At 42.2% G+C, this 20859-nt stretch overlaps 1 protein-coding gene across 1 annotated transcript in view; it reads right to left on the bottom strand.

Moving 5' to 3' along the window:
• Positions 1 to 20859, bottom strand: part of LOC129110685 (E3 ubiquitin-protein ligase HECW1) — a 62170-nt gene that overhangs the window by 13698 nt on the left and 27613 nt on the right. Inside the window, 15 exon segments of the mRNA XM_054622852.1 lie at positions 694 to 800; positions 910 to 993; positions 2332 to 2428; positions 2528 to 2633; positions 3536 to 3670; positions 4788 to 4973; positions 5665 to 5771; positions 6080 to 6183; positions 6785 to 6938; positions 11385 to 11477; positions 14677 to 15271; positions 15941 to 16880; positions 16882 to 16924; positions 17835 to 17935; positions 18234 to 18376. Coding sequence (XP_054478827.1) covers positions 694 to 800; positions 910 to 993; positions 2332 to 2428; positions 2528 to 2633; positions 3536 to 3670; positions 4788 to 4973; positions 5665 to 5771; positions 6080 to 6183; positions 6785 to 6938; positions 11385 to 11477; positions 14677 to 15271; positions 15941 to 16880; positions 16882 to 16924; positions 17835 to 17935; positions 18234 to 18376 — 2995 coding nt within the window.

The raw sequence follows: 20859 nt of genomic DNA, 5'->3' as shown, positions 1-20859 counted from the left end.
ACATATTGCCAGTTGACCCATCAGTAAACTACTAGGCCATTGCTGTACTCCTTGATAATACAAAACAGAGTTAAAACTACTAGGAGGATCTTGAAAAATGGAGGTCATATAGAGGATCAGGATTACACTGAGACTGGTTAATTACCAGTTTACAATTCCTCACAGTAACCTTAACTATAACAGTCTTGTGCCAAGAAGATCCCACAGGTTTTGTTTTGAAAGGCTGTCTGTCATGGCATGGCTTGAGTCAGCAAAGATAATCTCAGGCCATGGTCCCACCCCCAAGATTCTATTGGACAGTCAATTTGGCATTGACAACGTGTTTCCATTCATGAAAACTAATGAGAATGCTGGCAGGTCTTTGCTGCTCTCTGCTGGTAAACACTGAAGTATAATTCACCTTTTCACTTGTTTTGTGTTGCGTTTTGATTTGAAAAGGAATTAATCTAATTACTTAATGTAACTTAATTTAAACTTACTTTATTGCATGTATTTTAGTTCTTCTCAGGTCTTCCATATAATAGTATTTTATAATTTAAAGATTCCATTCACAATAACAGAGGAATCCGTTCACTGCTGTGTTACATAGGTATGTTTTCATTTACCATCAATAGAAGGGACGATTAAAGAAACCATTTTATTCATGTTTCAGGCAGAAAAACGTTTTTGTGATTGTCATGCTTGAAGACCTACCAGGAGAGTTCTGCGGCGAGGAGGCGGGGGAGCAGCGAGGAGAGATGCTGAAGCTGGGGTGGATGGGGTGAGGAGGAACATAAGACATGATCTCCTCTTCGAATAGACTGCAAGGACAGGACACAGAGAAGCAGAAGACATTATTTCCTCTGCACTACATTGATAAAAAGACGTTGTTACCCAACATGGGTTTACTGGGTTCAGTGTGTGCTTTACCTCAACAGGATGACTAGGTCAGCGTCACATGACAGCTTCTCCACCCCCTGAGTGCCTTCTGTCCGAAGGTAGTGGATTTTCTCCCTGAACAACCAACGACACAAAGTCCTCATCAGTTATTTATTTCATATATTGTGTTGAATTAAAACAGCTAATACCACATAAATATGTGGCCTGGATACCGGGATGCATCCTTCCTGACTTCTTGAGCTCTCTGTCCATCAAGAAAGATGCATCAGTATTCATGGAATTGTTTTCAATGTTATTTTGTGTTCAAAATGTTCATTGATGCTGGTTTCAATCAATTTTCCATAACGTGTTACATTCTGTAGATTAGAAAGAAAAAATAAGTCTGTATTGTCTTCTTCAACTGTCCAGTAATGAAAACTGTTCTTCCATGATATAAACACAGCATAATCCATCTGAACTGGCACACTTCATTTCAAACAGTACGCCCCTGAAACACGCCGAACCACTGGTCAGTAACGACTGGAGTTCTGGAGGCAGACAGCTGCAACAATCCCTGGAGAACGCCACCTGTCCTGTGTGCTTTTACCAAAACGAACCTGGACAGCAGCCAGCAGTGTGTACTGTTTATATGCAGGGAGGCATTCGAACTGAGAAGGCTAAAAAAGGAGGGAAACGGATGGAGGCTGGTGGGGAATGTGGACTGGATATCCTACAGAGGGAACTGGAGGAATCGCTATTTCTCCTCTTGTTTTAGTCCAACTGACGTCATGAGTTGTCAATACCTACCGACCCAGACTGGAACAGACCCCATCCACCTTGGTCCCATCAGTCTCCACGACCCAAATCATTTTCACTAATGTGTTTTCCTCCCTTAAACTGCTTCAGACATCAACCTCTGGTGATTGGAGTTCTTCTATGTATGTATTCAGGGGGCAGCGGTGGTCCAAACGTTATAGAAGCACCATTTTGAGCAGAGGGTTGCTGGTTGGATTCCCCGGACTGGCAGGATAAATGTTGTTGGGGATATAGCTCCACAGTGAAGCTGCTCAGTGTCGATCAGAGTTTGAATGACAGTTTTCATACCAAATGAAATGAACTGAACCAAATGGACAAACACAACAACCAAAACCAAACCAAAGCAGTTAGGTCAAAGTGATCCAACCGACCAACAGGTAGCTAGCTCGTTGGCCAGAGGAAGAATCACAGTCTGACCTGGAAAGTCTTCTTGACATTTGGGCAGTTCAGGACAGTGATTACCCCCCTCCCCCGCAGCATTCCCAAGGGGCCGACAATCAGCCCACTACCAACGGGCACCGCGCCGGTCCGACCAACGAGGAGAGGAAACGCTCTCATAAGGCATTAAGTGATGCTTCCCCAACTTCACCAAGTCATCCACCAACTTGGACCCCAGCAGATGAAGGAGTGATTCAATCCTTTAAGGAAGCAGCGTACCTCAGTGCATGGTTTCTGCTCAGGCTTGGCTGTCTCTCCTGCAACATGTCAAATATGTTTGGCTGTCGAAGGAATGCCACGATTTTATCGTTGTAGGCTAGAAAGAGACAGGAGAGAGAAGAGGTCAGACAGGACCGCAGAGGAGGAAGAGCTGGAACAATGAGTTATTGGTGATGGAGCTCGTGACGGTGCCTACATGGAGCGGCCAGCTGTGAGTTGTGCTGGCTTCGTATGGCGGCTACCAGACTGTTTCCGGGCCTGGTCATTAGAGAAGCCCCACGACTCCTGGACACGTCCGAGGCCTGAGGACAAACAGCAAAGGGGACACGCTTTACACTGAGACACAGCTGCTGGTCAACCAAACGCACAATACTGCTGATGAGAGCTGTTTTCTACCAATCATTTCACCTCTGATTATCTAATCCACTGTTTTTAGATAATGTCCATCAACATCAACGTGTCAACCCTTCTGATGTGTTCATATTTTAGCACTGCATGTGTCATGTTAGAATTCAAGCTAAAATCCTGAAAACCATGAAACTTCCTGCACTTTTTTTACGTTCTTCAGCTGAATTGTTGTGATTTTAAAACTTCATAATTTACTATGGTGTTCAAAGGTTAAGTCTGGTGATGTTCATTATTTTTCTTCTATTCAACATATCCCATGTGCATCCAAACAAACGTATTGTGTGTATACGAGCCTGTTGTACCTTCTCTGTGCCGTAGAGCACCATTGTTGTCAAAAACTGTTAAAAACACATCATTGAGCCACCATGATGCACTGGGTGACATGTTCCTTTATTGCCATAAACACACTGTAGTTTACTGCACTATTTCCTCCTGTTCGTGTACTGTTTGTTAAATACTCCAGTGATGAGCTATTTTAGAAATTCACTGAGCCTTTTGAAAAAATGTATCTATAAATTAAAAAACTGCCTTTTTTATGTCTGTCTTCAAGCTGGGGCCAATCTGGTTTGTTTTTCCATTCTGGGCTACTGTAGGAACATGGCTTACTCTGTGAAGAAGACACACTTTCTTTTGTAGATATGATTCTAAGCTAACAAAATTATTATTTGTGCTGCTTTTTATTGTTTTTAACAAAGGTTTTCCTAAAAGGCAATCCTTTAACAAAGGATTGCCTTTTAGGAAGTGACATATACGTGGTTTTCTATGCAACTAGTGAGTGTGTGTGAACGGTGAGTACCTCCCCGGCGCTGTAGCTGCGTAGTCTCTGCAGATGCTGTCTGTGAGCGAGGTGGCCGGGCAGACGGCCATTCTGCAGAGGGATGCGGGGGTCAATGAAGGTCGTGGCTCGACTGTTGTGGTCCACAAAGAAAGACTGAGAGAAAGAAAAATTGGACTGTAATTGTACCGTATGTACTGTCAAATATTCATTCCAAACAAATTTGGAATCAAATATTTAATGCATTTGTATTACTATTGTTCATTTTTATCTTATGTGGAGATAATGCGTTCGGATGTTTGCGTGAATCTGTCTGTCTGTCCGCAGCATATCTTGCATACTGCTTGAACTAACCGCCACTCATTTATGACCGTATGTTCAAGGACCTCTACTCGGGATCAACAACTGCTTCAGTAGCAAACAGCATGAAAACAAGTCTTCCTGTCTGTTGAAGGCCATATTGTGGCTGGTGTCGTGGCTCAAAAACTGACATCCGTAGAAAAGCTTGGTCGCCTGGTCAATTTGAACCAAAGCATCTGTGACACCACTACTCGGTACTTTCTGGAAATTGAATATCCATCTTCTACAACAACTCCCAGGTCACTTTCTACAAACAAAATGGTCACACACTGTCATTTTAAGGTACTTTTTTGTGGATATAAGGCTGGAGTGTCGGTTCCCTCTTACAGTTTTACAGCACTCAGATTCACGTGATTGGCACGACTCTCTCAAACACAAAACAAACCGCTGCAGTTTAGGTTTGTTTGTCGGTTTTTCAGCAGGATTACGGTAAAACCTAGCAGCCTGTTTTTCATGAAATGTCAGGGGTTGTAACTTGGGCCAAGGTAGAACCCATCGTATCACGGGGCTGATAAACGCATAATAATGCATAAATGTTTGAATTTTTTTAATGAATAGTTAATGAGACAGAATTTAACACAAAAAGCAGGACAAAAGACTGTACATTTTGTTCCTCAAATATCACAGATCATCTCAACTCCATTTCATTGAGACAGTAAGTGCTTTTGCCGGTTTCATATTGTGGGCGGTTTTACCCTTCCAGTATTTAACTTCTTCTGCAGTACACATGCTGGACTCTGACCTTCTCTGGGGTTCATATTGCATGATCATGCCAAAGAGCTGACATGAGTATCAGTCCAGTGTTTTGTCCTTGGCTCATTTAGCTTTGCTAGCACGTGAGTGTGCAAGTGTGACGCAGTGCTGACTAGAAGCTAACACCCATCCCCCTCATATGTATACATAGGTAACCTACCTTGCCCTGGGGGTCGGTCTTGATCTCCCAGCCTCTTGGCAGCTCCAGTTGAGTGTCTGCAAACCTGTTGAGGAAAACCACCAGGTCCCGGTTATGTTGGTAGCGCTCAAAGTTCCTGGCATCGCGACGCACCTTCAGGATCATGTGTTTCACACAACTGCTGCTGGTGAACATCCGGTAAGCCGCCTGAAGACAGAGAACAGGGACAGGTTGAACTTTGACATTTATAAAAAGAAAGGTATTAGATTATCTTGGTTTGCCTCCAATAGTTTATTACACATTGTCAACCAACTGAGTGCCTCCTCTGCTCCTTACATTACATCATTTCATTATTTTATTGTGAGTATGTTTTGTTGTTGTCAATACTGATCAGTGGACATTTTGTCACAGTGACATTATCACCACATGCGTTTGTAGTTGCATGCAGGAACAGATTTCAAACTCTTCCATTTGGATACACTTTTGACACTGTGACATCTGAGAGTGCGCAAATTTGGCTGCTGAACAGCAATTGTTTCAATTCAAGATATCATTCAATATATACTGAGGGAATGGTCAATAATCTATATTATTATTATTGTCAATGAGTATTTGTGGCAGCAGGACGGTGTATGTGGGACTGAGTCAAAATCAACTATAGCGTGTGTGTGTTCATGGGGATGAAGGAACATGTTAAGAGATCCCCTTGTGCTGTATGGATATAGATATAGATTCAGCATGGGAAGCATGGCATGATGATAAACTGGTCTGACATAGACTCTTTTAACACATACATAATGAATGTACTATATTTACTACATCTGACTTGTAGCATAACTATAAAGTACTGAGTACACTATACTGTATCTAGGTATTGGTCTGTGTGTGCAGGACTCACATAGTTACTGTGCAGCACAGTGAAGAATTCTGGGTGTGTGATGAACTTGACAGCAGGCGATTGGAGGAGATGGCTGATCTTCTGGTGGTTGACGGGGGAGGCGGGGCCTGCAGAGGGACGACAGATATGTACTTTCTTTGGATAGTAATTTTAAGCATTGAAGTAGGTTTTACCTAGGTATTACATGTACATATGATAAATATAACATTCAACATAAAAAAGTACTGCATCAGAAGATTTGTAATGGCATTGACACAAAATAGAACCTTTATTCAAATAATGGAAACAGGTCAGTGGTTGCATAACTATGCATGAACCCAATCCTAAACAATGTATCTCTATAGTCTGTTCTTTAGCTGGCATGACAAAGCAGATCTGATGTCAGTTTGAACTGTGCGTAGGCTCGTTCCTGTACCTGTCTGAGGCGTTTCAGAATCGGTCTCCGTGCTGCCGCTCCGCTCCAGCCTGGGACTCCCACCGTCCTCCTCCGTGGCCATGGTCCTCTGGATGTTCTGGTACCTGCACAAACAACAAGTTGTCCTCTAATACAGGAGGATGAAGACGGAACTCTTTGGCTTGTGAAGTTTTATAACTTTATAATAAAGGCTATCTGCAGCATTCACAAAGAGACATGTCACTGTTTTTAATGTTATTGCACATTCATTTCTGCATTTCACTGCACTTCTTAGCACAAAATCAGCCTCACAAAGGTTGATGGAGTTTCCTTTCCAGTCACCAGATGTCAGCCTATCTCCACTATAGGACCAGTAAGCCTGACTGTACTCCACTCTCTCATTGCCTTGTTTCAGCTCAACAAAAACAAATGTAGGAAATGGACTACCAGGATTTTTTTCCCTCTTTTTCTTCTCGGTCTCTTGTTGTATTCTCAATATTAAACAATGCATCTCATTAAAACACGAACACATCTAGTTATAACATGATACACTGGTATGTTGAAACAACTTTAAGTGAAGAGAGACTTGTTTAGTGCTTAAAGAGAAACTAATATGTTAAATATAGACTGTGTTCATCAGCTAACATTGGTGTTCCAGTATACCAACACATGCCACAGCACTGATGTGTGACAGTGTCTACTACGATCCCATGTTCCCAGTCTGACCTCCTGTTGAGCTGCTCCATCTGCTGTGTGGATCCGGAGCGGGGGATGCCGTGGTTACACTTGCCGCTGTTGACGGGTCTCTGCCAGGTGGTGGTCCGGTTGACGTGGTCCACGTAGAAAACTCTGCCGTGGCTGTCGATGCGAGCTTCCCAGTCTGTGACGACACAGAGGAGGAGGAGAATTAGACAGTCATTGTCTAAGTTTCTGTTCCACTGTTTAGAGCGTGGTGAATAATCATGTTACGGTTAATTGGATGTAAACAAACCTTTTCATGAAATGAAAAGAAGCTCATGATTGTTATTTTCCCTGGTTGTCAATCAACATCCATAACGCCTTTTACTTTTTATTGCCCTGTTTTATTTGTTCATTCACAAGTTGACAAGATCTGAAGCTTCTTTTTCAAATGTACTCACAATAAGACACATTGCATTATAAATAAACAGGGATAGCAAACTCAGCGATTAACAAACTACATAAAAAAGCATATCAATCCTTACTTACATAATCACTCTAAATCCCTCACAGACATTTTCCAAATATTTTAGCTTTGACCGCCATCCACTCACAAGGAGTTTCTTCTTTAACTTCCCCCATTTTCCCATGACTCTGATGCCGTATGCACGTCATAAAAACCAAGACTGAGTGGATAACTCATCCCTTCATGCATTGGCTGATGCCTGCCTCCAAGATCCCCACAGCTTTTTAGGTCTTTTCTGACAAGGTGGTAGGATCCAGGCTTACGTGCAAATGACTGAGAATAACAAGCTTATCTCTTCCCTTTTGGAAATAAAATCAAACTCACACAGTGTCCACCACTGGTGAAAACTGAAGATCGACTCTAGTATAACACATCATCTCCTTTAAAAAAACAAAATGCTCCAAAAACAAGTGGATCTGTCTGTGATCACAGAGTGAAAATGCATCCAAAATCTTCTCAACAAGCCATTATGGAACAGTCTGTAAAAAAACACTGACTTGTTATCACCTTATTAAGTTGTTGTGGCAAACGTCTTAGCCAAGACGCATCCAGCAGATACAGAGCAACATCAAAAGAAGCAGACTTTGAGATATTGGCAGGGCACTATTCAATTGGTATTCATCAGCATTAATAAGCAAAAGTGCACAAATAATTTAATATGGTGCACTCCAATTTAAGCCTTAACATGTGAATGTTATAATCATTTTCACATAGCCAACTTATGCTCAGTATATGTGGCAAAAATTTTAAACTATAGTCCGCATGAAAAAAATAAAAATAATAAACCAAGAGCTGTCTGTGTCACTTTATCTGACACATTGCTATTTATTTTTGACACATTCCTCTTAACAATGTTTCTGCTCCGTTCAGACGCAAAATAAACTGAAATTTGGAGCTGCTATAGGGTAGTAACAAAAGGTCTTAAAGTTCAAATTTAGAATTACTCACTTTGGCAAATTTTCAGTGATTTGAGTTAATTTCTTGTTGCCAGAAACAGAGGCGGGTTAAATTGTAATTGACATTAGCTGCTGCTTAGCATAGCCACAATTATCTCCACAGTGCTGTGTCAGTGCTAAAGAAAGGTCTGGCCCCACACATTATCACTCTGGTATAAAAACACTTTGGCTTGTTTGCAGTCATTTCAACCAATCACAATCATCTTGATGGAGCCCTACAAACAGATGGTGCTGATGGCAGAAGGGGAGGATGATCTGAGATGGCAGCCAATGGAAGGCTTGTATCCACGGTCTGCATCCAGTGAGTCAGAATAACTACTGCTACTCCATCAAGCTGTCAGAGCCACCATGGAGCCCACACTGTCACTAACTGTACTCCCTGAAGAAATATTATTTTTTTAAAAAGAGATTTCAGAGAGAAACAGACAGAAGGGTCTACAGTATGTGTTTGAAGGATAACTCCAGGATGTCTAACTGGTTCAGCAGTGAAAAAGATTAAGATTGAAGTTAAAGCCACAGATCACAGTGTAAAGTGAACCACCGCATCACCTGGTGATGGAGACAGAAGACAATGAAATGAAGGAACATCAGTGTTCCTGTAGAGCCGGTTAGGTCTTTATTCACTGCTATAATCATTAAAAGTAAAAGCAGCATGCTTAGACATTCAGTATACCTTCAGTAGCTAGTTAATTATGTTAGCTCAACAGGTTTTTATGTAGAAATGTAACATTTTAGAAACATATATTCCCATATATTTACCTCTCTAGGTAACAGGTATCACTTTTAAACAACATTTAACCGGGACTAGCTCCAGATCCACTAAACCAGCCAGAACATGAAGGACATCTGAAACCATTGGATGAGAGTCTATGGAGCAGAGCCGGACAGTCGTCAGAGCTGGCTGATTCTATGCTACGATTGGCCAGTCTGGGTTTGAGGGGTGGGAGGCTGAAGGAGGAGGAGCAAGATAAAGAAGATAATTCAGTTGTAATGACTGCTCTGACCACGAACGCGCACACAGATACATGACGCATGCAGCTCTCCCGTGTGTATTCAATGTCAAAGAACTAAAACTGAAATGAATTTGCGTAGATTTTATATCATTACATTATATTTTTAACTGATAATTTAATTTAGTTTTTGGTTTTGGTAAAGGATATCGCTTTTAGTTAGTTTTAGTTACCATAATAACCCTCGTAAACACACACACACACACACACACACACGCACACAGCACAGCTTGTTAATGCCAGTCCTGCCCATATTTAGGGAGTCGGTGTTCCTACCTTGGCTTCGTAGCCCTGCTCCATGTCATCAGGCTGAAGGAGGTTTGGATAATGTAAATGTGGTCCTGTTCCTGTAAGTGTTGGAAGTGGATCCAGTCCACGGTGTCAGATGATGGAACACTCTGCCTATCTGTTGGAAAGTGCTTGTCTAAATCCCACTGGATTGACCTGCATGTACTTAAAGTCAAGGTGGAATGAGCTCCACACTCTGTCTGCTTACATTGTGCAGGAAAGGGTTAGTGCCTTAAAAAAGACTGTGGCATTTCCTTATTGTGCGATAAAAGAAAAAAAAACCTATTGTTAAAGCAATTTCTCAAGTAAAAATTATGAAATATTTTCTGGTTCCAGCGCTTAAATGTGTTGATCTCTTCATCTGTTTCATTACATTTTACACAGATTTGTATGACTGCCGATCTGGCAAAATCATGCTTTTGAATTCATCACTTCTCTTTTCCAATCCAGAACAATGTTCCCACTTTGTGTACCACTGGATCATTGGGGCAGGGGTTTCAAAGTCTGACACTGTGGGACCCCTTTGACCAAATCTAGATATCTGCGCCCCCTCAACTACCTGGGCTTTAGAAATGTCAAAATATATGTATATTGATGGGTTAATGAACAAAAGTAAACATTAATGTCACTCCTATTTTTCTTTGTCTGACTTCTATTTCGGGGACAACAATCCTCTAAGTTTTGGAACTACAGTTCCCATGATGCTTTGGGGAGGTACACAGAAAATATAATGTTGCCATAGATCAGAAGAGTTAAGTTGTTATTTAGCCTGTAATACTTGCTTTCACTCTGGCAAACTGGCATCACTAAAAGGATACATAATTCAATTTCTGCCGTTATGAAGCATATTTTTTAAACTTTGATTTCCAATGGGATTCATGGACTTTTTTTCATGATAAAATTAAAAACGGTTACCTTACATGGCTAAAGTCTGAATCTGAAGATATATGTATCATATATGTATCATGTTCAGATTCATTGGGATGTCCTGTCGCCCTGGTGATGAATCAAATCAGAGCAGCTTGAAAGCTCGACCGAGGTGGTACTAAAGAAAGTACCAGGTACTGTCCACAACTATTGCAATTGAAAACAAAAAATATAACATTTCTTATTCATACCATCCTGAACAGGATTGCTTGGTGGAAAAGCAGCTTTAATGACATGAGTGTCACACATTTTTGGAACACGATTATTTGTTCCATGTTTGAGACTGACATAAGAGGATCTTTATCGGTAGTTAACCTAGCGTAGCATAAAAAACGGAAGCATGGGGATGAAACTAGCCTGTACAACAGATGTTAAAACTGGTAATGGGTGTTGTTTCAGGACTAGTTAAGTGCTGCCACTATTTCACTGTTATTATCCATCCACGCAGGACGTCGGTGCCATGAAACAGAAACACACAAAGACTGAAAGAAGTGGTTCCACTATCTAACTTCCCCCCCAAAAACCTTTCCTTTTACTTTTCTAGTTGTTATTAACTATAAATCTATACTATACATTTAGAGAACCGAAAAGACGGCTAAGTGGAGTTCTGGCCTCCCAGGAGCTGACCTTCCTGCTCTGAATCAGCGAAGACCAAAGAGCCATGCAGCCATCCAAGTACAGATCCAAACATGAACCAAGCAGCAGTTCATCTAAACCTGAAGGAGGCGCTAGGAGGGAGGATGACATGATGACATGATGATATGATGACGGCAAACACACAGGAGATGGAATATGATTGGAAAGTAAACACACACGCACACACACACACACACACACACACACGTGGCAGCATGCACCGGTATGAATGCAGCCACGCTGACGGCAGACCAGGGGTGTAGGGATGGGACTCCAGAGTAAGACTGTGAGGCGTTGCTTCTTACTTGGAGGTAAGGCTTGGTCAGTGGCAGCAGGAAAATGGTTTAGGTCATGGCTGGGTCGCAGGACTGGAAGATGGCCGACAGGAGGGGAGGAGCCTACAGGACATCAGAGAGACAGTACGGGATAAATGACCATGATGCTGGGGACGCACCAAACACCCGGCAGGAAATGTGGAGTATTTTATATATATATATATATATATATATGAATATATATATATATATAAATATATATATACATATATACATATATACATATATATATAAACATATATACACATATATACATATACATATTTATACACATATATATGTATAGATAGTATCTAATGCTAAACCTGAATGCTTCAACGTTTTGACCGTTGCCATGGTAATCAACGTCCAAATCACTGTTCAAGTGCATTGTTGTTGTCTTTTAAGATATGCTCTGCAATACCCAACAAATCCCAGATTTTTCATTACATTATTCATTATACATCAACATTAATAATTCTAAGATTGTCAGACAGGTATAGCACTGTGTGTAGAGGGGGGACAAATCACATAAAATGAAAATGATGCTGGAACTGTGTGGTTCTCACGAGAACAGGACAGAGGGAACCTGGCAGGAGAGAAATTATGTTTGACTGAGATCTGTTTCTCTGACTGACTGAGTGAAGGGTGAGAGGAGACTGACGCTCGTATGGAGAAGGAAATTCTCTTTGAATCTCTTTCTCTTTCTCAAAATAAGCAGCATAAAGCATTGTTGTTAACTGAAACTAAAAGCGATATCCTTCAAGAAGAACATATCTAAATTGAAAAGAGATTGCCCGGTTAAAAATGAATAAAAAGCAGCTGGAGGGTTACTGGTTCAAGTCCCCACATGGACCAAGTATGGAGCATGGACTGGTGGTTGGAGAGGTACCAGTTCACCTCCTGGGCACTCCCGAGGTTCCTTTGAGCAAGGCACCAGCCCCTCCAGAGCAACCAAAAAGAACAACAAAAATAACATCACCAGCATCATCCTCACCTAAACATATCACAAATAAGAACGTATCACCATGTGGAAATAGAATGCATAGAAAAACTCCACAGGTTGTAAACATTAAATATCACGCAGTGACAAATATGTAGAAGTATATCATTCAAAAACACCACCACATCAGGAGTGACACTGTGCTTTTCTAATAAATATATAGATGGATTGTTGAATATTTTACCATGTGTTACACTCAGAATCATTTATGCGTAGATTAAAGTAGGTACTTTGGCGTTCATTCACTGTATCGGCCAATACGTAAGTTATTGGTATTGGAGTTGTGAAGGAAAAAAAATGGTATCTGAGCATTTCTAGAGAAAACTTTGTATCAGTAAACAGTGGATTATTGTTATTATTTTTAAGGATATTTATATGATTATGACACTCCTTAATAGTAATTTCTGACATGATAATGGCTTGATGACTATAAACTCTTACTGACTTCAGCATAGAGCTTTGAATCACTGCTGTTTTCAGTTCACACCCACAGAGCGGACACAAACTCCACCAGATTAAACCTAAAATAACACTCACACAATGACACTCACTCTGCAGGTGTCTTTAAATAGCCGCGACTCAGCACTCACCACAGCATTACTCACTCACGTCCTCATTTCACCTGATGAATGTTGCTCCTTTACCATGTTTACATTCAACATAATCAGCATTTATGATTTACAATCAGCACAGAAGCTTTGGTATTTCACACTGCATTATTTAAGAGATGGAATAAACCCTGAGTCTCTTTAGGCATCTGTATTACACAATATAATAATTCAAATTGTGTGATACAGACGCCTAGAGAGACTCAGGGTTCATTAAATCTCTTAAATAATTTAGTTCATAAAATTTGGATCGGATCAGACTTACATTCTAAGGACAAAATGATCTAAATACATGTGTGGAGATTTTATTTTAGAATTAGAAAGAACACTTTCAGGTGGAGTATGTTCTGGTATGCTGATGGGAACATAAAGGTGGTCAGCACACTGACTGCAAGGGAATTTCATTGTTTTGACTGTGTGTGTGTATGTGTGTGTGTGACCTACTTTTCTCGCGCAGTTGTCCTGTAAAATGTACAGTTACAGAATAAAACATGAATACATACCCAGTGAAACAAGACAACACAGTTTCATTTATAGCAGCTCACACCAAAATGTGGTAACAACCAGTTTATCTACTGGAGTTTAGTGTCTTATTTGTGCACCTTTAAACAAGCTATTATTTCTTATTTTAGTTCACTTATTTCTTTGATTTAATTGTTACTTTTATTTCAAAACGTTACAAATGGAACATCTGTACAACGTTTAAGGCACTTCATCGGTAATAGCTGGTGTTAATTAAATCAACATCACCTGTTTATGTGATGGTATGTTTATCAGTGTTACAACATTACACCTGTGTTTACCCTGCTATGACATGTCACATTGGCAGCAGTGAAAAAGGCTGTTTGGACCGGAGAGGCCGGACACACAGACATCCAACGTCAAAGATCAAAGGAAGCTCTCTACAGATATCGAGCGTCAACTTTTTTTGTTAAATGTCAGGTGAAATCAGCATCACACAAGTTTATTTACTGGTGGGAAAATGTCCTCATGTGGTCTCCCTAATGGAAAGTGAGGACACTTTGAGATGCTATATTACTTTTAAATATGACACTTCTGTCCAGGAAGTGTTGAGTGTCATTGATGTAGCTTCACAGCGATTTAAAATATAAAGCAAAGTGGAAGTATAACATTAGTCTTATTTTACTGTTGGAATTGCTTAATTAATCAAGTTTCCTAGTCAACATGTGGAAAGTTTACTGACTAAGGAACAGTGAGAATAAGGATTAAAAGCCTATTTACTCACATGCTGTATGGTCATTCAGCCTGTAGTCTGCGACTGGAATAATAATCATAATTAACTGTGTTGAGTTATTATCAATTATAACATGTTAAGAAAAGATTTAGTTTGCAAGCTAATAATGCAACTTCCTTATTCAGTATTTACATTTTGGTTTATTAAATGTATATCTCTCCCTTTCTTTCATAGTTGACACTGATGTCACATTCCATCTTTTTTTCCACCTTAAAATGTGAAGCTTCCAATTTATGATTGCTTTAAATTAAAGAGCTCTTTAATTTAAGGATTTGTTACCAGTGTTTTACCTAAAAATGAAATAAAATCAAACTTAGAGGCCAGCTGTGTCATATACGGCCCTCATGTTTCAGTTTGAACCCAGAGTGAAGCTGAGGCTCCAGTTGACAACCAACAAGAAGTCACGTTTCATCTCACCGATGTTGTTTCCATCGCTGGGCCCCGCCACAGCCGGCTCCCCCTGCTCTCCTCTCCTGGCTTCCTTCAACCGCCCCGTCCTCCTCTCTCCTCCTGCCCCGCCCACCTCCTGGCCATCTGGTGAGTGGCTGCCGTCGGGCACCGACTCGAAGGCGCTCTCCTCGTCCTCGTCTTCGTCCTGGGAGGAGAACACGGTGCTGCCGGACAACCTGTTGCTGTCCACCGAGGAGAGGCGGGTGTGGCTGCAGAAGCGGCCCCTCCCCTCGTAGCCCGAGTTGCTGTAGCACGACGTGCTGTAGCAGGAGGTGCTATAGCAGGAGGTGCTGTAGCAGGAGGTGTCGCAGAACTCACACTCGTTCTCGCCCGGGTGCCTGTGGGTGCTGCCGCCGACCCTTCTCCCTCCTCCGTTGCTAGAATCACCCTCCTCGCTCTCCAGGCAGGAGGGAGAGATCCTCCTGACAGCTGTGTGTCCTCCTCCCCCTCCTCCTCCTCCTCCTCCATCACCCTCCAGGAGCTGGTTCAGCTCAGAGAGACGTTCGATGGAGAGGCTGCGGGGCAGAGAGCGGCGGCAGCAGGGGCCCGGACACTCTGGAACCTGCAGGAATACAGCGACCATTAAACTCACAAACGTGGACGTCATGAAAGGTCATTAGGATTTTTCCTCTGAACACACCCAATGCATCATTTTGAAAATAATTATAAGTGGACAAGGGAAACCACCACTACCGTATAACGAAAGCCTTGACGCAGCGTCCACAGCGTCCACAAATAGGCCCTTTAACACTTGTGAATGTTGAGGTACATAAGTGTGCACATGTTGTTTGGCAGGAGAAGCACAGCGGAGTGCAACAGCTTGTCAAGTTATGCAATGGCATTGACAACCAAAGCAATCTGACTTTCCGGATGCAGTGATTTGGTAGATTACACTAGCAAGTAGCCCAATATTTAGTGGACACACGTATATATATATATATATATATATATATATAAAATATATACAGTACATATATATATATATATATATATATATATATATATACACACAGACACACACACACACACACACACACATGTATTTGTTGGAGAAACCCAGTGTGTAACGTTGACAAGCATAATAGTCATCTTAAAATACACGTTTAAGTGCATTTTTCAGGGGATGCGTTAAGTAATTCTTTTGACAGCTACCTTAAGCTTTCTAGTTGTTCTACAGTAACTTGTTACAGTGTTAGGCTACACCTCCCACCTCTGTCCATGACTGTCCTACCTGAGAGGGGGACTGGGTTGTATCCTCCTCTTCCTCCTCCTCCTGCCCCTCCTCCTCTTTGGAGGTTTTAAGTGTTGGCGATGTGGAGGTGGTGTCTCGGGTGCTCGTATTCTCCACCTCCCCGGTCTCCTCCTCCTCTTGGCTCAGGGTTCTGTGTTGGGCCGAGGGGAGGCTGTGGAGGAGGTGGTGGATCCGGATGTAGTGGGACCGGGGCGTCTCCGGCTCGCCGCAGGCCGACGCGATCACCGTCTCCAGCTCCGACACCGGGAGGGAGCAGGGGCGGGTTTTGCGGCGCGAGGGAGCATGGGAGTTGTAGTTTGAGAAGAGGGCTTTGCAGGCGCAGGGGACGCAGCTTCTGCCTCCTCCCTCTGTCTCCTCCTGTGGGGTCTCTTCAGACTGCTCTACAGAGGCCTCCTGGGATGTGGTGTTTCCCTCGGCGGGTGGCTCCATAGAAGCAGCCCCGCTGTTTGCTGATTCTCCTACAGGCTTGTCAGAGTCTGGCTTTGGCTGTGTTTCCTCCCCAACCTCCTCTTCTCCTGCTGTCACCTCCTCCTCAGCTTGTGGTGCCGACTCTGCTCCTCGCTCCTCCTCCTCCTCTTCTACCTCCCGTGGCCCCTCCTCCCCTCCTTCAACCTCTCCACTGCTCTCCTCCTGCTGTTCAGCCGGGGCCACCTCCTCCTCCTGCTGCTCCACCTGTGGCTCCTCAGAAGGGGGCTCCTCCCTCACTGTGCTCTCCTCCTCCGCAGCTTCTCGCTCCTCCGGCGTCGCCTCCGGCTCCTCTGTATCGGCAGGAAGGGGCTCCTCCGGCGCAGGGGCTTGTGACGGTGGTGTCTCGGGCTGGGTGGGGGCGTCCAGGGGGAGGTCGGGCATGTCGGGGCCCACACTTAGCGTGTCATCATCAGGTGGATCGGCGGCGTGGGGGTCATTGGCTGCGTTCCCCCTCAGGACAGGCTGCCTCTATGACCAGGGAGATCTCCTCGTCATCTGAGGACAGAACACATGGAGGTGATGGTGCTGATAAGATAAGATAAGATAAGATAAGATAAGATAATCCTTTATTAGTCCCGCAGCGGGGAAATTTACAGGATTACAGCAGCACAGAGATGTGCAAACAAGAGACATTGTAGAAAAAACTGTATTATAAATAAGTAATAAAAGTACTAAACAGGAAAGAATATTAAATAAGTAAAAACAATATAATAACTTGGGTGGTGTTGAACATATTCTTTACAAGTTTGGGTTGTGTACACTGTGGAGCTCACTTCTTTCTAACTCCACACCTCCAGATTTTTTTTGAAGTCTTCAGACCCAAACGGGCGCCGAGGACAGCGTGTCAGTTCAGGACATTTATCAGACTTCACACAGCTCCCTCTGAAGTCACTAAAGGCTTTCAGTAAATCACATAAGCAGTAGAACTCATCTAAAACATACTTAAATGTCTCCTGCTTTAAAATAGTGACGTAAAAGAAGATGTTTGCTTCACTGCCATCTGCACTTTGCTCTGTAGCACAAGAATGCAGAAAACCCCCAAACAACGAATCACGTTAATCGACTGAACCTACAGTTGATGCTTAAGGGAGAGGTATGTGAAACTCAAAGAAACTCAGATCTGTGCCCTACAATGTCTGCACACTGGATGTTTAATTTTATTTAGTTTCAGCTGATATAATCCATTCTTTAAACTAAACCAAAATTGAGAAACCTGCCAACAAACTTCACCATTTATCCAAACACTTCAGGAATTATACATGTACTGATAACAATATATGTAGAAGAATCCACCGTCATTGGTACTTTTCTAAGTTTAAAAACGTTTTTAGAAAGACAGCTGACGGCTTAACATCCAAGGAAAGAAATCAGGATGGATGATATGATGGCGTTAAGCCTGGTGTACCTGGGTGAATAGTGGAGGTCATCTCGAAGCGGAACTGCAGCTGACCACAGACATGATCCGTTGGCAACCGACGACCCAGAGAGTAACTCACTACCCGATCCCTGTGGACCACAGACAGAGACGGACGGGGAAAAGAGTGGGAGAAAAAATGGGAGAATTCAAATATAGCTAATGAAATGAGAGCCAAAATCAACTGGTCATGTGAGATTTAAACTGGCAAACACATCCTTCATCTCATCCTCTGTGTGTGAGGGCTAGTGGGTGTGGGAAAGCGGCCACAGCTTTCGTGAAACATCAAGCACTAGAGTCATATTTTGGACTGATGACGGACACGGCCCTTTCAGTCCTCATCTTACACACTCGCTGCATTATTGTGTGTGGTGTGGTGTTTGGTTTTACCCAATGGCGTGTTTTTCCAGCAGCCTCTGGACGGGGACGGAGAGCTTCCCAAGGAAACGCTTGATGATCGGCCGACTCTTGGCAAACTTGTCCTTGACCTCGATCTCCAGGACGTCAGTAGGCAGAGACACGAAGTTAAACCTCTGGAGAAAGAGTCAGAGGAGAGAGTTTTGTATGAAATATAATGAATGATGAAGTCTGGATTACTTTTTTTTACCAACATGCTAAGTAGACATTTATATGTACAACCTGTTTCTGTTTAATTAATTGAATTTTAAGCAATTTCTTTGAAACGTCACAAAAAAGAAATGTGTGTGTTTCCATCAACCGGCTTAGAGCAAATAAACTGCAGCATAGTTTGGTCAGAAGTTGGAGCTATGGGCTACACATGGCTGTAATCTGCCAGTAAACACAATAGAAGAAGAGGTCAAGGTTGCAAAACTGAAGACACATTAGCCATCTAACATCTACGAGAGAGAGGTTTTCCGGATTTCTTTTAAATTAATTTTAATAGTCCGTTCATGTCAGCTAGTATTGGCCCTGTTTCAAGCTGTTTGAAGACAAAGAATATATTAATATTTATCCAGGAAGACACTTATAGTGGCAAAAGTGTATCCATACCGTATTTAGAGCAGCAACTCTTTTTAGACAAAGACTAAAGAAAAAACCTCAAACAAGCTTGTTTTGTGCAATTGAGGAATTTTTATTGAATCTTGCCATTTTCCAAGCAGCTTTTCTAATGTGATACCTAAAAATGTGAATTAAATACATGAATGCAAACCTGGAAGTTGCAAACTGGACTATGTTTGCTCAAATCTAGTAGTAATGTGACACATCTTGAACTGAGATATAAGGTACAGAGGAACTTTCCCCTTCAGTAGATGGATGTAAAAACAGCATTCTAGTGTCAGAATGCATTCTTCTGTACAGTGAAGCTCAAACATTAACACTCAAGTTACAAGAAGAATTACTGCCTCTGGGTCCTAGGCCTCAGCCAACCAAGTCCCAGTTTACATCCATGTCTGTCCAACAGCTTTTATCCTTTATGACATTTTGGTAAAATTATGAAACCTTTGACCATCAAATTCAAATGAGTTCATACTTGAGTTCAAGTGGACGATTGTGCAAATGTTGAAGAAACCTCTGTACAGATGGACAACTTGCCAGGCTGGCAAAAAACTGTAGTTGGATTAAATCTGAAAATGAATGTCTTCAAATAACAAATTATGAAAGAATATAATGCCATTTAGCAAAGTTCTACCACCATTTTAACCACAAAATGACTACTGTATGCTACTTTTTCTAAACAATGACCACTGTGTTTACAAATGACACATATTTGGTGATGTTGAACGCAAAGTACTATAAAGCATTTGCTAGAATACTGTGTAACAACTTGTAACAAATGACTCCCTAAACTGGACTATAGCAGCAAAACCCCTAACAGGAGAATTCACAAAGATTGGATTGGGGCCGCTGATTGCACCTTGTTTTGAGCATCACTTGCATCTCCCATCCGTCCCATGTCAAGTTGTGATTAACAAAAGATATCGAGCTAATGATATTGAAAATAAGAGCAGTGAGTGAGGAGTCGGCAGCGAGTCAATAGCAGTATAAACAGGCCATAAAAGGTGTTTGGACTGCAACCAAGAGAGGTCCTCGAGCATTCAGCCATGACTGGTCTCCTGAAATATTATGCAGTTTGCTGCAGCAGAATGCATTATTAGCCTTGGACAGACGCAGAGGTGCACACTTTCAGGCTCACTCACTCGAGCGATGGCATGGTTCTCCTGGCGGAGATAAGAATATTTGGAGCATAGTGCTGCAAAGACCTTTATAAAAAGGTCATTTTCCAGCATCATAAATGTGTGAGCATCTGAGCACGGTGCTTCAGGGAACCTTTCTGAAACGGTTCTTCAGCTCCAGAGGGGCTCTGCTGTGAACAAGACCGAAGCAGAAGTACCAATATGACCGCTGATATCAAACTACTCGACTGTTGCTGAGGTTTCTATTATGAACTCAGAGAGCTTCTATGAACTGAAAGATACAACTCCCTTTCTGCTTGGTCGTTTTTGGGCTGAACAGCCTCATTTAATACTTTCGTAGTAAAGTACCTTCAAGTAAGTCTGCTCTGAGTGAAGTTGATATGTTTGTTCTGTTTCTAATTGGTTCTGGTTTGGTTTCACAGACGTTTTTTTACATTTGACTCAGCATTGATGTACGGTGCACACGTTTCTCTTCTCTTCTTATCTCGATGAACTTCATGAAAGTTTTTGAGGAGGTTATTTAGCATATTCTGCATGTTCTCTTCGGCCTAGACATCAGACTTCTGCAGAAGTCCAACTCAGTCCACTACCACTCTGTGTCTTTGTCAACAGATGCCCGTGCAGGCAGCCTGTATTTTGGTTAACTTTTTTGCAATTGTGTCAGATTACAGTATATCCTCACTGCAATAGAACAGTTCTAGGGTTCCCTTGGAAACAGACCGAAACCACCTCTTGCAAGTGTTCTCAGAACGGCTGTTATTGTGTTTGTTTTAAAAAGACTAAGAGTTGGGGTTGCGATCACAGAAACCATTACCTAGAAGGTCAATCCAAGAACCAATTGGTGCTAAACACAGTGAGAT

Source organism: Anoplopoma fimbria, chromosome 21 (genome assembly GCF_027596085.1).
Source record: "Anoplopoma fimbria isolate UVic2021 breed Golden Eagle Sablefish chromosome 21, Afim_UVic_2022, whole genome shotgun sequence".
Classification (NCBI taxonomy): Eukaryota; Metazoa; Chordata; class Actinopteri; order Perciformes; family Anoplopomatidae; genus Anoplopoma; species Anoplopoma fimbria.
This window is presented reverse-complemented; position numbering and strand designations above follow the sequence as displayed.